This window comes from Chiloscyllium punctatum, chromosome 21 (genome assembly GCF_047496795.1).
Source record: "Chiloscyllium punctatum isolate Juve2018m chromosome 21, sChiPun1.3, whole genome shotgun sequence".
Taxonomy (NCBI): domain Eukaryota; kingdom Metazoa; phylum Chordata; class Chondrichthyes; order Orectolobiformes; family Hemiscylliidae; genus Chiloscyllium; species Chiloscyllium punctatum.
Window position 1 is genome coordinate 25,706,028 of NC_092759.1, and position 26,228 is coordinate 25,732,255.

Below are 26,228 nucleotides of genomic sequence, written 5' to 3' on the forward strand. Positions count from 1 at the left end.
AGAAGGAAAATTTCAGCTGGGGCTGTCAAGCAGCTGCCTATGATCAGGAAAATCAAAACTCTAATAAAAACAGTGGTGTAAAAATTCTGCAGGTCTGGCACCCTCTGGAGGGAGAAATGGAATTGCAGTTCCTGTCGAATGTAAACCTACCGAATGCGTGTTATTTCAGATTTCCAGCATTGCAGGATTTTGTAATACCATATCTATCTTCAAAAGAGTTTTCCATGTGCCAGTATTATGTGACAGCACGTTAATGCTACAGGCAGACATTCCCCTGTTAAAATTCTAGTATGTTCAGTTCATGATTGCTGGAAGGAAAATGGGACTTTGGAATCTCTTTATTTGCAGTGATAGACAAAACACTGATTAAACATTTCACAAGAGGGAACAAAGGCTTCACTTTGAAAGTCGTCAGTAGAAGGAGCAGTGAGAAGATGGAACATGGTCTGACAGTTGTTAAAGTCTGCAAACCTGATTAAAAATCTCCCCAAAATGAATAAGGAGGGAATGAGGTGCAGCAAAGGAAAGATCCTCCGGTTTCTGCCACTTGTAGTAGTCCTCCTCTTGCTTATCTACCTAACAAGCTTTAACCTTCGTAAGTATAAAGGATTATCCACGTATGCATTGGGGACTGTACGTATATGTCACTTGCTCATTGTTTTATGTTCCCACTTTCCATAGAAGTCTGTGTTTTTGAGGATCATAGATACGGACAGGAAAATGTTGGTTCAGTTTGTTAATGAACTGCCTGGAGAAATTAGTTGGAAAGTTCAGATGGCTGGGTTATCTTGCCAAACAGTGCTCTTCAGAGTAATTAGGAGTTGAACTTGGTTGTCATAAGATCCATCGCAGCTAAGGAAAAGTGCAGGATACTGATCTATCCCTTCCTTTTTAGGTAGCCCCTCAGGATCGAGGATGACTTTTTTTCCAGTTGGTGGTGTGGGTCCTAAGGTATCGGTTAATCTAATCTGAATTCACCAGGCCCTGACATAGAAGGGATAGCTGGTGTTCACTGATATGGGTGGGTAGGATGCTTTGGTTATATTCAATTGCTCTATCAAGCATGTAAATGATTCTTTGTTGGTTGAAGTGTTCTACCTTCAATATTATCCACATCATAATAAGGAGTAGCATGAGAGAACAGTACTGTTTCCAATGGGAAAGCCTCTGTGCCCAGCTCATGGACTCTTGCACAATATCATGCAGTTTTCATGACAGCAATCATTCCTTAACCTTGCAATTTGTTTATCACTATCACCAGGAGCATTGAAGTAGCTAACTATTCTTCAAATTCAATTTATTTGTCCTGTGCCTCATGTATGCAAGAGTCACTATAAGGTTTCTGAGGCTGCTGCCTACAGCACTGACCAATCAGACATTATTGACAGGGTGTTCAGACATTCTGCATACTTACAATGGTGTACATGAAATGGACATGTTAAAGCAGCACTTCAAATATCTGGTGATGAGGTATACCACCCAAGTCTCCCAGAACTTTGGTTGCACAACTTAACCATTCTTCAAGACATATAAAAGAGGAAGAAATCAAGTGGCTTGAAAATCTATTTTATTAACAGCTACCGGATTCTGGGTATTCTCATCTTTACTGAGTCATTTATGACATCAGTATGATCCTGATTCTATCTCAACTCACTTGGGAATGGGTCATAGGATGTACAAAGCAGCATACCACTATTGCTTGTGATTTGTCTGCGACTCTCTTGGGAATTGAAATATTCACCATTGTTTCATTGAACAGAATGTCCCTGTGATACATAGCCATTTTAGTTTTGAAGAAAATGTCAAATGCCAAGGATGTGAATTGACGTAGGAACAATGGAGCAAATGAGTGTTCTACTCAGCATTTGGTTTTGCTTGCCTGGAAAAACAAAGTTCAGTAATGCCAGACCACAAGGGGTTAATGAGATGTTCCTTTTGCTTGCCAAGACCTTATAGAGTCTACAGTACAGAAATGGCCTTTCTGCCTATTGAGTGTTCACTGTTAACAAAAAAGATATCCAACCATTCTAATCCCAATTTCCAGCATTTGGCTGATAGCTTTGTATATCTTGGCATTACAAGTGTACATCTATATGTTGGGAGGGTTTTTGCTTCTACCACCCTTACAGGCAGTGAGTTCAAGGTTGAAAGGTTTTTCCTCACATCTCTCTAAACCTTCTGTTACTTACCTTAAACATATGCTCACTGGTCATTGATCTCTTCACTAAAGAGAAAAGTTTCTTTGTGTCTACTCTGCCTATGCCTCCCCGCCATAATTTTGTACATCTCAATCACATCTCCCCTCCATGTCCTTTGCTCCAAGGAAGGTAACTGCAGTCTATCCAATCTTACTTCAAAAGTAAAACTCACCCATCCAAGTAACATGCTAGTAAATCTTCTTCAATCCCCTTTCTTCAGGTTTTTTTTCACACTTCTTCACAGGAGTCATTAATTTCAAAATTAATCTTGGTTACTGCTTAAAGCCAACAGAATCAACAGACCAGGTTTGAGGGGCTGAATTGTCTAGAACATAAATAGAACATAGAAAAGTACAGCACAGAACAGACCCTTCGGCCCACGCTATTGTGTTAAGATTAATCCTAATGTAAAATAAAATAACCTAGCGCACACATCCCTCCATTCACTGCTGTCCATGTGTATATCCAGCAGTCGCTTAAATGTCCCTAATGACTCTGCTTCCACCACCACAGCAGGCAATACATTCCATGTATTCACAGCTCTCTGCGTAAAGAACCTACCTCTGATGTCTCCTCTATACCTTTCTCCTAATATCTTAAAACTATGACCCCTCGTGTCAGTCAATCCTGCCCTGGAGAAAAGTCTCTGGCTATTGATTCTATCCATGCCTCTCATTATCTTGTATACCTCGATCAGGTCACCTCTCATCCTCATTCCCTCCAGAAAGAAAAGTTCAAGCTTAGTCAACCTCTCTTCATAAGACAAGCCCTCCAGTCCAGGCAGCATCCTGGTAAGCCTTCTTTGCACCCTCTTCAAAGCCTCTGTATCTTTCCTATAATAGGGTGACAAGAACTGGACAAAATATTCCAAGTGTGGTCTCACCAGGGACTTGTAGAGCTGTAGCAAAACCTCGCAGCTCTTAAACCCGATCCTCCTGTTAATGAAAGCCAAAACACCATATGCTTTCTTAATCACCTTATCCGCTTAAGTGGCAACTTTGAGGGACCTAAGCACTTGAACACCAAGATCCCTCAATGGACGGCTTTGAGGTATGTAGGGAAGAGGTGTTGGAAATTCTGGAAAGGGTGAAAATAGATAAATTCCCCTGGGCCTGATGGCATTTATCCTAGGATTCTCTGGGAAGCAAGGGAGGAGATTGCAGAGCCATTGGCCTTGATTTTTATGTCCTTGTTGTCTACAGGAATAGTGCCAGAAGACTGGGGGATAGCACATGTGGTTCCCTTGTTCAAGAAGGGGAGTAGGGATAACCCTAGTAACTATAGGCCGGTAAGTCTCACTTCTGTTGTGGGCAAGGTCTTAGAGAGAATTGTAATGGATAGGATTTATGAACATCTGGATAGGAATAATGTGATCAAGGATAGTCAGCATAGTTTTGTGAAGGGCAGATTGTGCCTCACAAACCTTATTGAATTCTTTGAGAAGGTGACTAAGGAGGTGGACGAGGGTAAAGCGGTAGATGTAGTGTATATGGATTTTAGTAAGGCGTTTGATAAGGTTCCCCATGGTAGGCTACTGCAAAAAATACAGAGGTATGGCATTGAGGGTGAGTTGGAGGTTTGGATTAGGAATTGGCTGGCTGGAAGAAGACAGAGGGTAGTAGTTGATGGTAAAGGTTCATCTTGGAGTGCAGTTACAAGCGGTGTTCCGCAAGGATCTGTTTTGGGACCATTGCTGTTTGTCATTTTTATAAATGACCTGGAGGAGGGGCTAGAAGGTTGGGTGAGCAAGTTTGCGGATGATACGAAAGTCGGAGGAGTTGTAGACAGTGAGGAAGGATATGGCAGGTTACAGCGGGATATAGATAAGCTGCAGAGCTGGGCAGAAAGGTGGCAAGTGGAGTTCAATGTGGGTAAGTGTGAGGTGATTCACTTTGGTATGAGTAATAAAATGATGGGGTACTGGGCTAATGGTCAGATACTTGGTAGTGTGGATGAGCAGAGGGATCTTGGCATCCATGTACACAGATCTCTGAAAGTTGCCACCCAGGTAAATAGTGCGGTGAAGAAGGCATGCGGCGTACTGGCTTTTATTGGTAGAGAAATTGAGTTCCGGAGTCCTGAGGTCATGTTGCAGTTATATAAGACTCTGGTGCGGCCTTATCTGGGGTATTGTGTGCAGTTTTGGTTGCCATACGATAGGAAGGATGTGGAGGCACTGGAACGGGTGCAGAGGAGGTAAGGCTTTTGCCCGAAACGTTGATTTTGAAGCTACTTGGATGCTGCCTGAACTGCTGTGCTCTTCCAGCACCACTAATCCAGGGTGCAGAGGAGGTTTACCAGGATGTTGCCTGGTATGGTAGGAAGATCGTATGAGGAAAGGCTGAGGCACTTGGGGCTGTTTTCATTGGAGAAAAGAAGGTTTAGGGGTGACTTGATAGAGGTGTACAAGATGATTAGGGGTTTAGATAGGGTTGACCATGAGAACCTTTTTCCACGCATGGAGTCAGCTATTACAAGGGGGCATAGCTTTAAATTAAGGGGTGGTAGGTATGGGACAGATGTTAGGGGTAGATTCTTTACTCAGCGAGTTGTGAGTTCATGGAATGCCCTGCCAGTAGCAGTGGTGGACTCTCCCTCTTTTTATGGGCATTTAAATGGGCATTGGATAGGCCTATGGAGGATAGTAGGCTAGTGTAGGTTAGGTGGGCTTGGATCGGCGCAACATCGAGGGACAAAGGGCCTGTACTGCGCTGTATTTTTCTATGTTCTATCCCCCTGTTCCTCCACACTGGCAAGAATCCTGTCTTTAATCCTTTATTCAGCATTCAAGGTCGACCTTCCAAAATGCATCACTTCACATTTATCCAGGTTGAACTCCATCTGCCATTTCTCAGCCAAACTCTGCATCCTGTCTATGTCACGCTGTAGCCTGCAATAACCCTCGATACTATCAACAGCACCTCCAACCTTTGTGTCATCTGCAAATTTACTAACCCACCCCTGAATCTCCTCATCCAAGTCATTTATAAAAACTGCAAAGAGCAGAGGTCCGAGAACAGAGCCCTGCAGGACACCACTCAACACTGACCTCCAGGCAGAAAACTTCCCATCTACAACCACTCCCTGCCTTCTGTCAGCCAGCCAATTCTGAATCCAGATAGCCAAATCTCCCTGTATCCCATACCTCCTGACTTTATGAATAAGCCTACCATGGGGAACCTTATCAAATGTCTTGCTGAAGTCCATGTACACCATATCCACTGCTCGACCTTTGTCGACCTGTCTTGTCACCTCCTCAAAGAACTCAATAAGAATAGTTAGGCATGATCTGCCCCTCACAAAGCCATGCTGACTGCCTTTAATCGCACTATGCTTTTCCAAATAGTCATAAATCCTATCCCTCAGAATACTTTCCAAAACCTTGCTGCCCACAGACGTAAGACTGACTGGTCTGTAATTGCCAGGGATTTCCCTATTATCTTTCTTGAAAAGAGGAACAACATTCGCCTCCCTCCAATCCTCTGGTATGACTCCTGTGGAGAGTGAGGAAGCAAAGATCTTTGCCAGCGGCTTAGCAATCTCCTTTCTCACTTCCTGGAGAAATCTAGGATAAATCTGGTCTGGCCCTGGGGACTTAGCAATCTTAATGTTTGCTAAAATTTCCAGCACATCAACTTAATCAATCTTGATCTGTTCAAGCCTGTTTCCCAGCTCCTCGAAGTTCTTATTCACAACAAGGTCCCTTTCCTTAGTGAAAACCGAAGCAAAAAACTCATTTAGGGCTTCCCATATCTGCTCAGACTCTATGCACAAGTTCCCTGTGCTATTCCTGACTGGTCCTATCTTCTCCTTGATGATTCCCTTATTCCCCACATACGAGTAAAATGCCTTTGGGTTCTCCTTAATCCTTCTTGCCAAGCCTTCGTTGTGCTCCTTCTGGCTCTCCTCAGTCCATTTCTGAGCTCCTTTCTAGCAAGCCTGTAATCTTCTAAAGCTGTGCTAGATCCTTGTTTCCTCCACCTTATGTAAGCTGCCTTCTTCCTTTTGAGGAGAAGCTCCTCTGTTCCCATCAACCAAGGCTCCTTAATCTTACCCCTTCTTACCTGTCTCAGAGGAACAAATTTGTGCATCACTCGCAACAACTGCTCCTTAAACAGTCTCCACATGTCTGCTGTGCCCTTCCTGTGGAACAATTGCTCCTAGTCTGTACTTCCCAACTCCTGTCTGATAGCGTCATAATTTCCTTTTCCCCAATTAAATATCTTCTTTTGGTAACTGCTCCTTTCCCTCTCCAAGGCTATGGTAAATATGAAGCAGTTGTGGTCACTGTCACCAAAGTGTTCTCCCACTGCGAGATCTGACACCTGTCCTTGTTGCCAAGCACCAAATCCAAAATAACCTCTCCTCTCATTGTCGTGTCTACATACTGAGTAAGTAAACGCTCCAGAACACACCTGACAAAAATGGCTCCATCCAAACCATCTGCACTAAGGAAGTTCCAGTCGATATTGGGAAAGTTGAAGTCACCCATAACAACAACCCTGCTACATCTGCATTTTTCCAAACTCTGTCGGCCTATCAGTTCTTCAATCTCCCTACTGCTATTAGGTGGTCTGTAGAAAACCCCCAGTGAGGTGGCTGCTCCCTTGCTGTTCCTAACTTCCACCCATACTGACTCAGTAGACAAACCTTCCTCAACAAACTTAACTTCTGTAGCTGCGATGCACTCTCTGATTAGCAATGCTCACTCCCTCCTCTTTTTCCACCTTCGCTGTTTTTTAAACTTTCTAAACCCTGGAACATTTAGCAACCATTCCTGCCCCTGTGAAACCCACGTCTCCATTATGGCCACAACATCATAGCCCCAAGTACTGATCCATGCTCTAAGTTCATCACTCTTATTTCTGACACTCCTTGCGTTAAAGCAGACACACTCTAACCGATTCCTTTGTTTCATCACGTGAGAAAACTTCCCGAAAGATTCGCTACATCCTGTCACTGCCCCATCTACAACTACCCCCCCCCTCAGATATGTAGCTCTGATTTCCACCCCCCTGCCAAACTAGTTTAAACCCTCCCAAACCACATGAGCAAATCTCCCACCCAGGACATTTGTACCTGTTCAGTTCAGGTGCAACCTACCCTTCATGTACAGGTCCCAACTTCCCCAGAAGGTATCCCAATGGTCTACAAATCTGAAGCCCTCCTGCACTAGCTGCACAGCCACATGTTAAGCTGCACTCGCTGCCTGTTCCTCACCTCACAATCTTTTGGCACCGGTAGCAAACCTGAGATCACTACTCTACTCGTCCTGCTCTTCAGCTTCCAACCTAGCTCTCTGTAGATACCTTTCAGATTCTCAATCCCTTTCCTGGCTATATCGTTGGTTTAGTCATGCTCCTAGTTCTTATGTTCATGAGTTCTTATGTTTCAGGCTTCAGGTACTTTTACTGCAGAGAGATAGAAACACCGCAGTGTAGAAGCTTCTCCTACTCTATTGTAAAGTGCCAAGCTATTCCCTTGCCCAGGAGCCAATCAGAGAGCTGTTGTCAAGCTGATGACATTTGACAAGTGAAAGTGAGGATTGCAGATGTTGGAGATCAGAGTCAAGATTAGAGTGACACTGATGATGTTTAACACCCAAACACAAACCAATGAGTTATCTATTGCTGGCTGAATCTCACTTTGTGTGCACACTGTGACGCCATGTCATTTTAATCATACCTACCCCCATTACTTCCAAAGCAACAGTGTAAACACAACACATAATGAGTTCCAGTAACTTGTTTTTAAAAGTGCAGTAATTCTCTCCTTTTGTCCTTGGTTTTAAAAAAACAACCCTATTCCCATTTTAGCTCACAATAAAAAATTAAGAAAATGAAAAACTGTGGTTTCTCCAGTGGTGTGTGACTTACAACAGGGCTGGCAGGAAGTGGTGACCTCATTTATCTGTTGTTTCTGCTCTTCTAGATGGTAGATGTTGTATATTTGTAAAGGAAGCTTGATTGCCAAGATGTCATTACTTTGAAATATCTGTTCCAGATTCCTACAGCAATTAATGAAAATGCTGTTACCTTTCAAGGAGATCTTCAGAATGCCTTTGATCTGTTTCCTTTGTCCTCCTGGAACACTGGCCTTTTGAGAGTTGAGAACGGGAGCTGGTGGGGGGCAGCTGAGTATTGTGTCCAATTCATGGTGATTGATGTTGCAGCAATTTTTCCTGTATGCTTGTGGAGCTGGCTTTAAGAAGGACGTAATGTTTGTGTGATGTTCCCTATTCTCACTGAAGAATGTTCTGGAAATTTTATGATTTTTCTAATATTCTAATATGTCACTGACATACAGTGCAAGTCTCACTGCAGGACAGGAATGCAGTGAGGACAACTACTCCACATATCAGGGCTGATATTAACTTGTTAAGGTGCTTGATATCAAACACTCGCTGCTGCAGTTGTAGAAGACAGATGTGACTCAGCAGTTCCCTTGTCAACTGGTGGCGTTTTGAGAGACTGGTTGCCTATGGACGAAAAGTGCGTGATTGATTCCAGACTCTTCACCTCAATATATAGGAGATTGACCAGATATGCATTGCTATATTACCGTGTGAAACTGTGCGAACTGTTCTATCCAGATTGCATTAAACACCAATATCCAACAACTGTATTTTTAGTACTTTGTTGTTTCCTGCAGCCCAATCTCATCAGGTAAATGCTCAGAAATCGGAGACGGAAATCCAGGAAAATGACTATCATAAAAACAAGGTAAGATTGACAGTGAACCCCATCCCCCAATAATATCATATCTTTATCCCCAATGTCAGTATATGTCTGTATGTTGTTGATGATGTTCTGCATCTGTTGAAGAGGGTGCATTACTCAGAAAGGGGACTCTCACATGCTAGCAGGGAACTGTGGAATTATGCTCAAGAATAATTTAAATCTAAAATAAATTCATACCTTATCTAGATTGTCTGTATGGAGTTTGCACATTCTCCCCGTGTCTGCATGGGTTTCCCCCGGGTGCTCCGGTTTGCTCCCACATTCCAAGATGTTTAGGTTAGGGTGAATTGGCCATGCTAAATTGCCCATAGTGTTCAGGGATGTGTAGGTTAGGTGCATTAATCAGGGTAAATGTTGAGTAATAGGGTAGTTTAATGGGCCCAAGTGGGATACTCTTCACAGGGTTGGTGTGGACTTGTTGTGCCAAATGGCCTGTTTCCACACTGTAGGATTCTATGATTCTAGGCTATAAAAATGCAAAGTGCTGAAATTCATTCTTAATGGAAAAGAAATGCAAATGTTGAAGTATTGTGTTAAACTTGAATAGAACCTTGGTTAGTTGACACTGAGGAGTACTGTGCACTGTTCTAATCTCCTCATTATGGAGAAGGTATAGATATATGGACATAAAATACAAAGCTGATTTACGAGATGAGGAAAGATTTCACTGGTTGCATTGTTTTCCATAAAGCTCGTGGCAGTCTTTAAAATAAGATGGTAACAAAGAACAGAAGAATATAGTCATAGTGGGAATAGGTTGAAGCTGTCTGTAGCATAAACAGTGACAGAATAACTTGAATCTGAGCTTTTAAATTCTGTAATATTTTGCACCAATCAGCTAAATGAAGGCAAATCTATACTTGAGCTCTATATAAACCCGTCCTAGTGCCAGCTCAGTTTGACCCATTCTTCTTCTTAACATCACTCAACACAAATCAAACTATCTCTGGGATGTTCCAATTGACCACTAGTCTTCAAGGGAGAGAATTTCCAATGTCCACTATTTTCTGTGAGAAGAAATCTCTGCTGATTTCACTCCAGAGTAGACTGTCTGTAATTTTAATATTTCTGAACCCTTGATCTCTCCAATCAGATGAAATAATTTGTTTGTACGTATCATATTAAATTACATTGCCATTTTAACCTTTTGATTAGTTTACCTCTCAATTTTATAAACTCACAATTTAATTTTCTTAATCCCTGGATCATTCTGGTGTAACTGTGCCATACCTCTTCAGTGGCCAATATGTTCTACCTGAGGTCAATAAAGTCATAGAATCCTAGAACACAGAGGCAGGCCCTTTGGCCCAAAATGGTCCATGCCAACCAAAATGTCTGTCCATGTTAACCTCACTTTCCCTGCATTTGGCCCATATCCTTCTAATCCTTTCTTATCTACGTATTTGTCCAAATGCTTTTTAAATGTTGTTAATGTACCCACCTCAACCACTTCTGTGGCAGCTCATTCCGTATATGTATCACCCTCTGTGTAAAAAAAGTTGCCCCTCAGGTTCCCTTTTATTCCTTCCCCTCTAACTTTAAACCGATGCCCTCTAGTCTGTAATTCCCCAACCCTGAGAAAAAGAAAAGTGTATTCACTCAATCCATGCTCTCATGACATTTATACACCTCCTATAAGGAACCCCTTAGTCTCCTAGCCTCTAAAGAAAAAAGTCCTAGTTTGTCCAACCTTTCCCTATAACTCAGACCATTGAGTCCTTGTAACATCCTTGTAAACTTCTCCTGCACTCTTTCCAGTTTAATAACATTCTTCTTATAACAAGGTGACTAAAACTGAACACAATATCCAAGTGTGACTTTACCAATGTTCTGTACAACTGCCACATAACTTCCCATTTCTATACTAAATGCCCTGACTGATGAAGGCCAGAGTGCCAAAAGACTTCTTCACTGCCCTGTCTACCTGGGACTCCACTTTCAGAGAAACGTGCACTTGAACCTCAGGGTCCTGCTGTTCCACTACACACCTTAAGGCCCTACTATTCACCATGAAACTCTTATGTTGATTTGACTTTCCAAAATGCAAAACCTCACACTTAACTATGTTAAACTCCATTTGCCATTTCGTAGCCCACTTCCCCAGCTGATCAAGGTCCTGCTGCAACTTCTGATAACTTTCCTCACTGTCCATGATACCCCTGTTTTTAGTGTCATCAGCAAACTTACTAATCATGCCTTGTACATTTTCATCCAAATGATTGATATAGATAACAAGCAGTAATGGGCCCAGCAGTGACCGCTGAGGCACTCCACTCATCACAGACCTCCAGTCCGACAAGAATCCTTCCATTATTGCCTTCTGCTTCCTACTATCAAGCCAATTGTGTATCCAATTTGCCAGTTCACCCTGGATTCCATGCAATCTAACCTTCCAAAGCAGCCTACTATGTGGAAGGCTTTACTTAAATCCATATAGACTACATATACTGCTCTGCCATTGTCGACCTTCCTGGTCACTTCATCAAAGAATGCTAACAAATTTGTGAGCCATGCTGCCTATTCCTAATCAAACCCTGTCTTTCCAAATGCATGTATTATATATCTTATCTCAGAATCTTCTCAAGTAACTTAACAACCACAAATGTTAAGAAGTAAACACTGTACCTAGATATGGGAGGTATTTAGGTATGTACCTGGGTATGGTTCAGTGTAGTTTATGTAACTAGCACAACTTCCAACATCTTTAAATGGCAGCCCCTAACCCTAACCCTATTCCTATAAGTAAAATTCTTAGAGTGTTTAGCAATTTGGGAAATCTTATTCCTGAAGAAACTGTTGACATACCCTGCCTATACTTTTAATGAGACATTAAACCAAATTTTTCTGCCCTCTCAAGTTGACATGCAAGATCCCAGGGAACTTTCCAAAAGGCAGTATCCTGGCCACATTTGCATTTCAATCAACATAATTAAATTCAGTGATTGATCTTGCTCCCAGTTAAACAGAAGTTGCTGTGCCATAGCCCCCACGTTGCAAACTTGAAAAATGTCCTTGTAAAGTGAAAGGAGCTATTATTTAAAATTTGTATTTGATTTTTAATTCAGGTTATAAAATGCAGAATTAAGTAACCTGGGCATGCAGTGCCTTGTGAGCCTTGCCAGTGTGACTGTGTCTGTAATACTGAGATGCAGCAAGCCTATGTTCTGCAATTCCTACGCCAAAGAACTACAGGGAAAGGCAGCATTTAGAGACATAACAGACAAAGAAAAGCGAAGAAAGGAACAGTCTATAATAGTTCATACAGTTGTTAAGTTTATAAGTATTAAGTTTAATTAATTAATTTAATAGCCTGTTCTTGTTCTTGCATAACTTTGAATGGGGTCAGCACATGGATGCTTCAAAGTTAATGAATTCCGTGGATAAAAATCATAGAGAGAAGTGTGACAACAGCAATTTCCAAATCAATCGGGTCCAAGCTGCATTCCAAGCTTCTTTGATGAAGAATGAAGATATTTTGCTTAAAAGCTATCTTGAAGGATGGACAGAACTCCAAAAGTAAGCAAACAAAATATTAATCAAATCATCTTAATCTGACAGCACAGGCGAAGTTGGCAAAACAAAGGTAAGTATTGAGAGAAATATATGTAAATGCATGGAATGCGTTGCTAGCGGTGCTGGTGGAAGCAGAGTTATTGGGGACATTTAAGCTACTGCTGGACATGCACATGGAGAGCAGTGAATTGAGGGGCGCGTAGGTTAGGTTATTTTATTTTACATTAGGATTAATCCTCTGCACAACATCGTGGGCCAAAGGGCCTGATCTGTGCTGTACTTTTCTATGTTCTATAAAGAAGAGTAGGTTTATGTCAGTGTAGATAGATCACAGGACAAATACCTGGATGTTGAGACCAGAATATCTGTGAGATGTAAGTGAAGAAAAATGACTGAAGGATGCTGGACAACAAAAAAAAGTGTTTTGGAGTTTGGATACAGGGAATTGGGGAACTATTGGAGCTTGGAGGGAACTAGGTGAAGGGAATATGAAAGGGTCATGAGACCTTGTGTATGATAGGTCCTGACCTACTGTGTTTTTGATGAACTGAAGCTTGTAAAAGGCTGAGGCATCCAAACAATCTAGGAGATTTTTAAAAAAACTTAAATTGTGAATGATGAGGTATGAACAAGGATGTCAACAGTGAAGCAGGACAGATATTGCAATGCAGTTGGTATTATTGTGAAAGGTAAGGAAACAGTCTTTACTACTCTTAATTATGGGAGTAATATGGTAGCATGAGTTAACGATTGGTTAACATACAGGGAACAAGACAGTTGGGGTTAATGGATCTTTCTAGAGTTTGGAAAGACATAACTCGTGGAGTTCCACAAGGTTCAGTCTCAGGAGCCCAATTATTTACTATTTATATTAATGATTTGGAGGAGAGGACAGAGTGGAATGCATCCAACTTTGTTGACAAAGATAGATGGGAGGGCATGTTGTAATAGGACATAAAGAATCTGCAAGGATATATGGAAATGTTGAGTAAATGGGCAAAAACTTGACAGTTGGAATTTAATGTAGGAAATTATAAGGTTAGGCACTTTGGGAGGAAGAATTAAAAGGCAGACTATTATTTAAACAGAGATAGACTCTAGGGAATTGGAACACAAATAGATCTGGGTAGTCCTCTCCATGGAATACAAAAAGTTGCCAGGTGTAGCAAGTAATTAAGAAAGCAAATGGAATTTTGGCCCCCATTGCTGGGAATTAGAGTTTAAAAGTAGGCAAGACTTTTATCAAATGTACAGGGTATTGGTGAGACCACATCTGGAGTATTGCATTGTTTTAGCCTCTGTATTTAAGAAAGGATACACTGGCACTGGAGGCAATTAAAAAAATGATTCACTGGCCTGGTTCCTAGGATGAAGGAGTTGGATTTATTAAGAATGGCTAAACACATTAGGCATTTGTTTATTCGAGTTCAGAAGAACGAGGGGGGGTGATCTCATTGAAATGTTAAATATTCTGAGGTGTCTAAACAGGTTAGATTTTGAGAAGATGTTTCCACTAATGAGGGAATCTCAAACTAGGAAACATAGCAATAAGTCACTTACCTAAAATTGAGATGCAAAAGAATTTGTCCTCCCAGAGTTTTGTCTGGAATTGTCTACCCCAGAGAAGTGTGGAGGTTAAATCATGGAAAAATTTAAAAATGAAGTTGGTAGATACTTGAAATCTCAAGGAGGTAAGAACTATAAGAAGCTGAATGGAAAGAGGAATTGAATCCTGGGAGAGATCAGTCATAATCTTACAGAATGGCAGACCAGGCATGAAGGCCTTTTCCTATTTCCTGTGTTCTGTGAAATATAAGGGTACATGAACGTTGAATCAAGTAGTAGCATTTTAATAATCACAAACCACGTCATGTAGAAAAATGTCCAAGAGTCACTTTACTGGGGTGTGATTTGCCAAAAAGATGACACCGAGCCATAGAACAGGACAAGAAACCAAAGGGTTGCTCAAAGTGAAGATTTGAAAGGATTTCTTAAAAAACAAAGGGTAAGGTTATTGAGAGAATTCTCGAGTTTGGAGCTTAAACAATTGGTGGTGTAGCTAATAATCATGAGGAAAGAGAAATGAGGATGTAAGCCTTTTAAGGCTAAAGTTGGAGAAATATACAGTTCTCAGAAGTTTATAGGGCAGAAAGAGCTTACAAAGACATGGAGGAGTAAAGCATGGTGATTTTTGAGCCTAAGGATTAATTGTAGCTTTGCCAACCTCGTACTGTAGTCATTTGTGGGTCAAGGAGTAATACCTGAATGAGGGCTGGTACAAGATAGAATTATTTTGTTTCTAACCTTGTGCTGTATCTGTCCTGACAGCGCATGATATGGATAGTATACAGGGAGCTGTTCTTTCAGTTTAACAGAGTAGAGGAAGCTTAACCCCATACCATACTTGCTTTGGGAATATTTGATGGGATATATGGCCTGCAGAGTTTTGGATTAACCAAGGGAGGCATATCTGGAAACATTGGAATAGTCAAATCTTGAGGTAATAAATGTAAATGAAAGAGAGCAGGTTTGGAGACAGAATTTATTACAGAATGACAGCGTGTGATCTTGGTGATGGATTGAACCCTTCGCTCAGGGTCAAATATTGATTTAAAAGGTTGTTAGCAATCTGGTTGAGATAGGACAAAGAATTAAATAGGAATTTTTGACAGAGGCTAAAGAAAATGACTGCTTTTTCCTAAATGGATACTTAACATCTTTCAGGACATGTTCCATTTTTTTTGGACCTTTTTAAAGGGAAATTTCTTACTTTTGGGAGTATTTAAACCCTCAGTTTGACTGGTTATGAAAATCAATTGAGTCCTTTGTTGACACAGATAAATTGTTGTTGAAACCATAGATACCCAGAAAAGCTAAGCTATTGCAGTACAACAACAGGCTACTGGTCCAGAAGGGCTTTTGCCCGAAATGTCAATTTTGCTGCTCGTTGGATGCTGCCTGAACTGCTGTGCTCTTCCAGCACCACTAGTCCAGTATTTGCTTTCCAGCATCTGCAGTCATTGTTTTTACCTTACTGGTTCAGTACAGTCAGCTCCTGTATGTCAAATGTCAAATCTAAACCATCTACTTAGTTTGTTGACTTCAATCTTTTATAATCCAGTCCACCCATTTTTGCCTAAATTTTGTTAAAGATGACAGAGGGGAGGGTGGTGGATAATAACGGCTATTAATGTTTTACTGTCTATGATGATTACACATACGATAGTGTTAAAGCAGTTTTAGCTCATGGAATAACTTTCCATTAATCTAAATGTTTGTGAAGACTATCCAAAAGAACCAACTTATTCTTTGGATAACACCAAATAAAGGTAAATATTCATGTATGATGTGAAATTAGATTAGATTCCCTACAGTGTGGAAACAGGCCCTTTGGCCCAACAAGTCCACACTGACCTTCCGAAGAGCAATCCTCCCAGACCCATTCCCCTACATTTACCCCTGACTAATGCACCAAACACTATTGGTAATTTAGCATGGCCAATTCACCTAACCTGCACATCTTTGGACTGTGAGAGGAAACCGGAGGAAACGCATGCAGACATGGGGAGAATGTGGAAACTCCACACAGATAGTTGCCCAAGGTGGGAATTGAAGCCGAGTCCCTGGCGTTATGAGGCAGCAGTGCTAACCACTATGCTGCCCTCTACATAATACATGAATATAAATACATAAAAAGAATTACTGAAGGGCAGATCCACATTTAAAACACCCCAAGTTTACATAAACTGGCATGAATAATACTTCATAGCTTGATCCAGAGAATGTTGTACAGCCATGCAGAAGCATCTAACTCCTGTGATGTACCTGTCTTGCACATGTTTGTGGAGAAGAGGGTAGAGGCAGTTTTACTGTCATTTTAAAATTATAGGGAGTGAGTGACAGTGTTGAGGGAGCCTAACTTCCAATTTAAAAGAATAGAGGCAGCTTTACTTCGATTCTAACCTGTGTTGTACCTGTCCAGTGGGAGTGTTTAATGGGGACAGTGTTGAGGACAGTTTACTTTCAATTTAGAAGAGTGATTAGAGCTGTACTTTGTAGCTGACACCGTGCTGTCTCTCTCCCTGGGAGTGTTTGATGGGGGACAGTGTAGATGGAGCTTTACTCTGTATCTAACCCTGTGCTGTCTCTCTCCCTGGGAGTGTTTGATGGGGGACAGTGTAGATGGAGCTTTACTCTGTATCTAACCCTGTGCTGTCCCTGTCCCTGGGAGTGTTTGATGGGGACAGTGTAGAGTGAGCTTTACTCTGTATCTAACCCCATGCTGTCCCTGTCCTGGGAGCGTTTGATGGGGACAGTGTAGAGTGAGCTTTACTCTGTATCTAATCCCATGCTGTCCCTGTCCTGGGAGTGTTTGATGGGGACAGTGTAGAGTGAGCTTTACCCTATATCTAACCCCGTGCTGTCCCTGTCCTGGGAGTGTTTGATGGGGGACAGTGTAGAGGCAGCTTTACTCTGTATCTAACCCAGTGCTGTCCCTGTTCCTGGGAGTGTTTGATGGGGAGACAGTATAGAGTGAGCTTTACTTTTAAAAAAGAGTAGAAGTTGCTTGCTCTGTTTCCAACTCTGTGCTATATCTGTTATGGTTCTGTTCACGGAGCTGGGGATTTGTGTTGCTATATCTGTTCTGGGAGTGTTTGATAGGAAACACTAGATAAAACAAGGAAGGATTAATTATGCAGTAATTGATTGTTGAGTAAGAGATGTGATTGTGGCACGTTGTTAGCAAGGAGTTTTAGTTATCTGTTCTCATTTTCCAGCACTAGGCATTGGCAATGGTTTAATGGTTCTCACATGACTTGGCTCCAGAGCGAATATGATGAAGCCTATTGTTCCTGAAACACAATTTGGTTTGTTTTCAGATTTATCGACGCACTTGGCACCATATTTGGATTTATATCGGAAGAAGTTACCAGCAAAATAAGAATACTCATTGAGCATCAGCAGGGAGTGCATGGAAAGGAATACATCTCCATGAGGTCCATGATAAACTATGAATTAAAAAATAATGTGGTTAACTTGCATGAACTTCCCAGAGACCGTCTGCAATCCGGCTGCCGCACTTTACTCCGTCTCCATCGAGCACTGCGGTGGCTGCAGCTCTTCCTTGATAACATAAGGACCAGCTCTGAGAATGACTCGATGTCCATCAGTTGCGCAGAAGCCTATGAACAGTCCCTTGCTAAATATCACAGCTGGCTTGTACGAAAAGCTGCTGGGTTTGCATTCCTTGCCCTTCCAGCACGGACAGAGTTCCTTCAGATCCTGTGTCTGGAAGGCGGCAAGGAGACCAAAGACAAACTTTGGAGTGCTGTGAATTTGATTGAGAGAGTTTATAATGTTACACAAGGAATGTATGCACAGTATAATATGCTTGAATTACCTTAGAGTAAAAAAATGTTTGCCAATCAACAAGGAGATTAGTTTCCATCAATAGAATTCCTCTAGGTTGCCTTCAAGGAGGCAATAAAATTGTTGCATTTCAAAAGAAAGGTTGTGTTTTATATAATGAACCATTTATTAAAAATATTCAAGAATTTTAACTCTAATGAGCAGCATTAAGATAATGAGCGCTGAAAGCTGAATACTGGAGAAGGAGTGAGAAGTGGAATTGAAATGGTCACTGCCAATTTTAATTCCCCTTCCCACTCCCTCGATATGTCTATCCTCCGCCTCCTCCATTGCCACAGCGAATCAGACCGCAAATTGGAGGAATAACACCTCGTCTTCCACATAATTTCAAATAACCCTCCCACCTGTCCCCTCCTCCCTTCCCAATCCCCCCTCTGACCTTCACTTCCAGCTACTGACCAGATTCATTCCTCCCATCGACCAACCAGGTTGTAGCCACCACCTGTGTTTACCTATCACTACCTTACCATCTGACCCTCTCCCCACTCAAAATCTTCCCCTCTATCTGCAGCTCCCCCTATCCTCAGCTCTATTCTCGAAGAGTTATACCTGAACCGATGACTTCTCCACCTCCTGATGCTGCCTGCTTGCTGTGTTGTTCAAGCCTCCCGCTTGTTTACTTTGGATTCCCAGCATCTGCGGTTTTCGTTGTCTCTGAGTGAGTTACTTAGGACTGAGTGAATCTATTATGGTTAGTACAGTTATGAAGGATGAACCTGATTGATTTTGATTTTGTTTTACAAGATTCACTGAAACCAATGATAGAACATAACAGATCAGTACAGGCCCTTCGCTCTCGATGTTGCACTGACCTGTGAAACCAACCTGAAGCCCTTCTAACCTATACTATTCCATTCTCATCCATATGTTTATCTAATGCCTATTTAAATGCTCTTAAAGTTGGCGAGTCTACTACTGTTTCAGGCTGGGTGTTCCACGTCCATACTACTCTGAGTAAAGAAACTACCTCTGACATCTGTCCTAGATTGATCAATTTAAAGCTATGAGGTAAAAACAATGACTGCAGATGCTGAAAACCAAATACTGGATTAGTGGTGCTGGAAAAGCACAGCAGTTCAGGCAGCATCCAACGAGCAGCAAAATCGACGTTTCGGGCAAAAGCCCTTCATCAGTATTCCTGATGAAGGGCTTTTGCCCGAAATGTCAATTTTGCTGCTCGTTGGATGCTGCCTGAACTGCTGTGCTCTTCCAGCACCACTAATCCAATTTAAAGCTAAGTCCGCTTGTGCTAGCCGTCACCATCCGAGGAAAAAGGCTCTCCCTGTCCACTCTATCTAACACACTGATTATCTTATAAGTCTAAATTAAGTTTCCTCTCAACCTTTTTCTCTCACTAAAACAACCTGAAGTCCCTCAGTCTTTCCTCATAACTTCCTCCATACAGGCAACAACCTGATAAATCTCCTCTGCACACTTTCCAATGCTTCCACATATAATGCGGTGACCAGAATTTTATGCAATACTCCAAATGTGGCCGCATCAGAGTTTTGTACAGCTGCAGAATGACTTCATAGCTCTGAAATTCAATCCCTCTTCCAATAAAAGCTAACATACCATACGCCGCTTTAACAACCCTATCAACCTGGGTGGCAACTTTCAGGGATCTATGTACATGGAAATCGAGATCTCTCTGCTCATCCACATACCAAGAATCTTACCATTAGCCCAGTACTCTGATTCCTGTTGCTCCTTCCAAAGTGAATCACCTCACACTTTTCCACATTAAACTCCATTTGCCACCTCTTAGCCCAGCTCTGCAGCTTATCAATGTCCCTCTGTAACCTGCAACATCCTTCAGCACTATCCACAACTCCACTGACCTTATTGTCATTCGCAAATTTACGAACCCAAACTTCTACGCCCTCATCCAGGTCATTTATAAAAATGGACACAGCAGTGGCCCCAAAACAGATCCTTGTGGTACACCACTAGAAAATAAACTCCAGGATGAACACTTCCCATCAGCCACCACTCTGTCTTCTTTCAGCTAGGCAATTTCTGATCCAAACAGCTAAATTGCCCTCAATCCTATGCCTCCATAGTTTTTGGAATAGCCTGTAGTGGGGAACCTTATCAAACGCCTTACTGAAATCCATATACACCACATCAACTGCTTTACCCTCATCCAACTGTTTCATCACTTTCTCAAAGAGGCAGTAAGGTTTGTAAGTCACGACCTACCCTTAGCGAACTACCATGTTGACTATCCCCAATCAAATTATTCCTTTCTAAATGATTATAAATCCTATGTCTTATAATCCTTTACAAAACTTTACCCACAACAGAGGTAAGGCGCACTAGTCTATAATTACCAGGATTGTCTCTACCCCCCATTCTTGAACATGGGAATAACATTTGCTATCCTCCAATCTTCTGGCACTATTCCTGTATACAATGATGACATAAAGATCAAATCCAAAGGCTCTGCAATCTCTTCCATAGCTTCTCAGAGAATCTTAGGATAAATCCCATCTGGCCCAGGAAACTTCTCAATTTTCACTCTTTCCAGAATTGCTAAAAACGTCCCCTTGTGAACCTTAATCCCATCTAGTCTAATTGTCTGTATCTCAGTATTCTCCTTGACAACATTATCTTTTTATTGTGTGAATACTGACAAAAAATATTCATTTAGCATCTTTCCTATCTCTTCAAACTCCACACACAACTTCCCACTGCTATCCTTGATTGGCACTAATCTTACTCTAGGCATTCTTTTATTTCTGACATACCTACAGAAAGCTTGAGTGTTTTCCTTGATCCTAACTGCCAAAGACTTCTCATGTTTCCTCCTGGCTCTTCTTAACTCTCTCTTTAAGTCTTTCCTGGCTAACTTATATCTCACAGGTGCCCTAGCCAAGCCTTCACTCTTCCTCTTTACATAAGCCTCCTATAGAAAACTCCCAGCAGGGTGAGCTCTCCTTTGCTGTTTCTAACATCAGCTCATATTACCTTTGTAGACAAGTTCTTATCAAACATCCTTTCTGCCACTGTAATGCTGTCCTTGACTAACGATGTCAAACCTCCCCCTCTTGACAAGAGAGTCAACTTCTTTTGTAAACCACGGCTCCCTCACTCAACCACTTCCTCCCTGCCTGACAGGTATACACTTATCAAGGACATGCAGTAGCTGTTCCTTGAAAAAGCTCCACATTTCAATTGTGCCCATCCCATGCAGTATCCTTCCCCATACTATGCATCCTAAATCTTGTCTAATCGCATCATAATTGTTTTACCCCCAGCTATAACTCTTGCCCTGCAGTATATACCTATCCCTTTCCATTGATAAAGTAAACGTAACCGAATTGTGGTCACTATCACCAAAGTTCTCACCTACCTCCAAATCTAAAATCTGGCCAGGTTCATAACCCAGTATCAATTCCAATGTGGCCTTGCCCCTTGTTGGCCTGCCTACACACAGGAAACCATCCTGCACACATTGAACAAAACCTGACCCATCTGAAGTACTTGAACTATAATATTCCCAGTCAATATTTGGAAAGTTAAAGCCCCCATTACAACTACCCTATTATTCTTGCTCCTGTCCAGAATCATCTTTGTAATTCTATCCTCTACATCTCTAGAACTTTTTGGAGGCCTATTCCGGAACCTGCAACAACCATTCCTGTCCATGTCTCTGACATCGAAGTCCCAGATACTAACCCATGCTGCAAGTTTACCCTCCATATTCTGGATGCTCCTGGCATTGAAGTAGACACACTTCAAACCACCTTCCTGCTTACTGTGACCATGAATCCTCACTACTCTCAACCTCCTGGACACTGGAACTACAATTTAGGTTCCCTACCCCCTGATGAATTAGTTTAGACCCTCCCGAAGAGCATTAGCAAATTTCCACTCCCCCAGGATATTGGTATCCCTTTGTTCAGGTGTAGACCATCCTGTTTGTAGAGGCCCCACCTACCCCAGAATGAGCCCCAATTATCCAGGTATAGAACATAGAACATAGAACAGTACAGCACAGAACAGGCCCTTCAGCCCACGGTATCGTGCCGACCATTGATCCTCATGTAAGGTAAACCTAATGTACGAACCCTCAAATTCCTGTGACCAAATGCATGTCCAGCAGTCTCTTAAATATCCCCAATGATCTCGCTTCCACAACTGCTGCGTCAATGCATTCCATGCTCTCTCAACTCTCTACGTAAAGAACCTGCCTCTGACATACCCTCTATAATTTCCGCCAAACAGCTTAAAACTATGACCCCTAGTGTTAACAATTTCTGCCCTGGGAAAAAGTCTCTGGCTATCAACTCTATCTATGCCACTCATTATCTTGTACACCTCAATTAGGTCCCCCCTCTGCCTTCTTTTTTCCAATGAAAAAAAGTCCGAGCTCAGTCAATCTCTCTTCGTAAGATAAGCCCTCCATTCCAGGCAGCATCCTGGTAAACCTCCTCTGCACCCGCTCCAAAGCATCCACATCTTTCCTATAATAGGGCAACCAGAACTGGACACAGTATTTCAAGTGCGGTCTAACCGAGGTTTAACAAGATCTCACGGCTCTTAAACTTAATCCCCCTGTTAATGAAAGCCAAAACACCATATGCTTTCTTAACAACCCTGTCCACTTGGGTGGCAATTTTAAGGGATCTATGTACCTGCACACCAATATCCCTCTGTTACTCCACACTGTCAAGAATCCTGTCTTTAATCCTGTACTCAACTTTCAAGTTTGACCTTTCAAAATGCATCACTTCGCATTTATCCAGGTTGAACTCCATCTGCCACCTCTCAGCCCATCTCTGCATCCTGTCAATGTCCCACGGCAGCCTACAACAGTCCGCTATACTGTCAATGACACCTCCAACCTTTGTGTCGTCTGCAAACTTGCTAACCCATCCTTCAATCTCTTCATCCAAGTCATTAATAAAAATTACAAACAGTAGAGGCCCAAGAACAGAGCCCTGTGGAACACCACTCACCACTGACTTCCAGGCAGAATACTTTTCTTCCACTACCACTCGCTGTCTTCTGTCGACCAGCCAATTCTGTATCCAGACAGCTAAATTTCCCTGTATCCCATTCCTCCTGACCTTCTGAACAAACCCACCATGGGGAACTTTATCAAATGCCTTGCTGAAGTCCATATACACCACATCCACCGCTCAACCCTCACCAACTTGTCTAGTAACATCCTCAAAAACCCTCCCTCCTGCACCATCCCCTGTAGTCATGTATTCAACTCCTCTCTCTCCCTATTCCTCACCTACCACCACATGGCATGGGCAACAAACCACAGATAAGTTCCGATGAAGGGCTTTTGCCTGAAACGTCGATTTTCCTGGTCCCTGGATGCTGCCTGACCGACTGTGCTTTTCCAGCACCACTCCAATGTAGACTCTGATTTCCAGTATCTGCAGTCTGCACTTTTGCCCAACAAACCACAGATAACAATTCTGTTTGTTCTAGCTCTCAGCTTCCACCCTAATTCCCAGAATTTCTGCATTAAGTCCCCATCCCTTTTCCTACCTAGTCATTAGTGCCTGTGTGGACTACGGCTTGGGGCTGCATTTCTTCCCCCTTAAAGATCCCCAAAACACGACCTGAGACATCATGAACCATGGTAACTGGGTTATCTGTGGTTTGTTGGGCAAAAGTGCAGACTGCAGATACTGGAAATCACCCCTGGTAAGATTCCACCCCCCGCCTCCCCAACCCCCCCAGCAACAGTATCCAAGATGGTATACTCACTATTGAGGGGAATGGCCACAGGGGATCCCTGCACTGCCCGCCGGTTCCCTTTCCGTCCCTGATGGTAACCCATCTGCCTTTTCTTGTATCTGAGGTATGACTACCTCCATGTAACTCCTCTCAATAGCCCCCTCAGCCTCCTGAATGATCTGAAGTTCATCCAGCTCCAGTTCCTTAATGCTGTTTCTGAGGAGATGGAGTTGGGTGCACTTCCTGGTGATGAAGTCTGTGGAAACCCTAGTGGTGACTCTTACCTCCCACATTCTACAGGAGGAGTATTCAACTGCCCTGACCTCCAATCCCACTGTTCTGAATCACCAAAGAGACTGTTGAAAAAAAATCTAGTGACCTTACCAATCTGGCGCACAGAACCCTTTTTTTGGTTAGAGGAGGAGGATGGGTGGGAGACACTACCTCAATAGTGTTTTGGGTAAAGCAGCTGCCCAAATATATAACCTCACTTACTCAATAGTCCCATGTCTGTTCCTGCTCAGTGAGTGCTCTGCCTACACATGAGGTCAGTTTTTAAAGGATTAATTTACCTTCTCAGCAGCCCCCTGGTCCTCGTTCTCAATGCACCTGCTGCAGTTGCATAAATAGGGGCCGCTGGACCCATAAGGTAAGTTTTTAAAAGATTAATCTATCTTTCTGGCAGTCCCCGGTCCTCACTCTTACTCATTTGCTATACATATAAGTGCGTCATTGTTGGATCTGATTGTTGTATCAAATCACTATTTTTATTCTATCATAACATTTAAATGAATTGATTAGTGCTATAAAGTGGTACAAAGTTAAAAATCACAACACCAAGTTATAATCCAACAGATTTATTTGGAAGCACTAGCTTTCAGAGCACTGCTCTTTCATCAGGTAGTTGTGAAGCAGGAACTTGTGCAGGACCTTAACAGGACCTCAGCATCACAATTACCTGAAGAAGGAGAAGCGCTCCGAAAGCTAGCGTTTCCAAATAAACCTATTGGACTATAACCTGGCGGTGTGTGATTTTTAACTTTATCCAACCCAGTCCAACACTGGCTCCTCCACATCATAAAGTGGTATTGCTTTGCAGTAATGTGCTCCCTGATGTAGTTTGAATTCTGCTAAGATGTGTCTCCAGATCTAATTTCAACACCAGTTTCAAATGGATGCAAGCCTACAACTCCCAAGGTGAGGCGAGTAGGATTGCCCAGATGTAAACACAGCGTTCGATCTGATTGTAACATCCAGGAATCCTGCAAAAATTATAGTCAATGACAATTGAGAAATTCTATTGGTTAGATTTTGCCTCACTTGGCAAAAAAATGTTGGCTGTGCTTATTGGAGGTCAGTCATTTCAACTCCAAGGTATTTTTGTAGGAGTTCCTCAGGATAGTGTCCATGGCCCAGCTATCTGCATCTGCTCCATCAATCATAGAATCATAGAATCTCTACAGTATGGAAACAGGCCATTTGGTCCAACAAGTCCACACTGACCCCCTGAAGGGTATCCCACCCAGATCCATTCTGCAATTGGTCTATATTTCCCTTGACTGATGCACTTGGCCTACACATCCCTGAACACTATGGGCAATTTAGCACAGTCAATTCACATAACCTGCACATCCCTGGACTGTGGTAGGAAACCTGAGCACCCGGAGGAAATCAACGCAGACATGGAAAGTGGGGATGCACAATAGTTAGCCCCAACTGCAACTCCTCCGACACTGAAACAATCCATATTTAAATGCAGCTCACACATCCCATGTCAAATACGGATTACAATTTCCTTATTCAAACAGAAGAAGTCGAGTAGATTGACACCTGGTATGAGCAGTTGCCTTATAATATAATGTTGAAACAGATTGGGTTTATTTCCACTGGAGTTCAGAAGAGTGAGCATCTTGACACCGTTGATGTGGAAAGGATGTTTCCTCTTATGGCTGAAACAAGGTTATTTGTTTAAAAGTTGGCATTCAAATGAGGAGGTTTTCTAGAGTAAGCATGCAGGTGCATCCGGTGGTAAAGAAAGCAAATGGTATGTTGGCTTTCATTATGATATAGAAGTCATGATTTGGAGATGCTGATGTTGGACTGGGGTGTACAAAGTTAAAAATCACACAACACCAGGTTATGGTCCAACAGGTTTAATTGGAAACACTCGCTTTCGGAGCACTGCTCCTTCATCAGGTGGTTGTGGAGGGCTTGATCGTAACACAGAATTTATAGCAAAAATTTGCAGTGTGATGTAACTGAAATTAATTTTTCAATGTATAATTTCAGTTACATCACACTGCAAACTTTTGCTATATATTCTGTGTTACGATCGAGCCCTCCACAATCACCTGATGAAGGAGCTTTGCTCTGAAAGCTAGTGTGCTTCCAATTAAATCTGTTGGACTATAACCTGGTGTTGTGTGATTTTTAACTTCATTGTGAAAGGTTTCGAGTACAGGAGCAGGGATATGTTGTTACAGTTATACAAAGACTTGGTGAGGCCACACCTAGAGTATTGTGTGCAGTTTCAGTCTCCTTTTCTGAGGAAGGATGCTCTTGCTCTCCACTGAGTGCAGTGAAGGTTTCCCAGGCTGATTTTAGGGATGGTGGGACGGACGAATTGACTAGGTTAGGATTGTTT

General features: G+C 42.3%; 1 protein-coding gene across 1 annotated transcript; it reads left to right on the top strand.

The window, feature by feature from the left end:
* Window positions 1-364: 364 nt before the first annotated feature.
* Window positions 365-17,941, top strand: LOC140492392 (ceramide-1-phosphate transfer protein-like). Its single transcript, XM_072591309.1, has 4 exons — window positions 365-595; window positions 8,850-8,920; window positions 12,285-12,454; window positions 17,332-17,941. The coding sequence occupies exons 1-4, from the start codon at window positions 493-495 to the stop codon at window positions 17,855-17,857; spliced, it is 870 nt and encodes a 289-aa protein (XP_072447410.1). The 5' UTR covers window positions 365-492; the 3' UTR covers window positions 17,858-17,941.
* The last annotated feature ends 8,287 nt before the right edge of the window (window positions 17,942-26,228 follow it).

Excerpts from the sequence above, each read along its gene's own strand:
- LOC140492392 (XM_072591309.1), top strand. The coding sequence starts at position 493 with ATGAATAAGGAGGGAATGAGGTGCAGCAAAGGAAAGATCCTCCGGTTT. Across the intron at positions 8,921-12,284 it reads ATGACTATCATAAAAACAAG|CACATGGATGCTTCAAAGTT; the intron begins GTAAGATTGACA and ends GAATGGGGTCAG. Across the intron at positions 12,455-17,331 it reads GGATGGACAGAACTCCAAAA|ATTTATCGACGCACTTGGCA; the intron begins GTAAGCAAACAA and ends GTTTGTTTTCAG.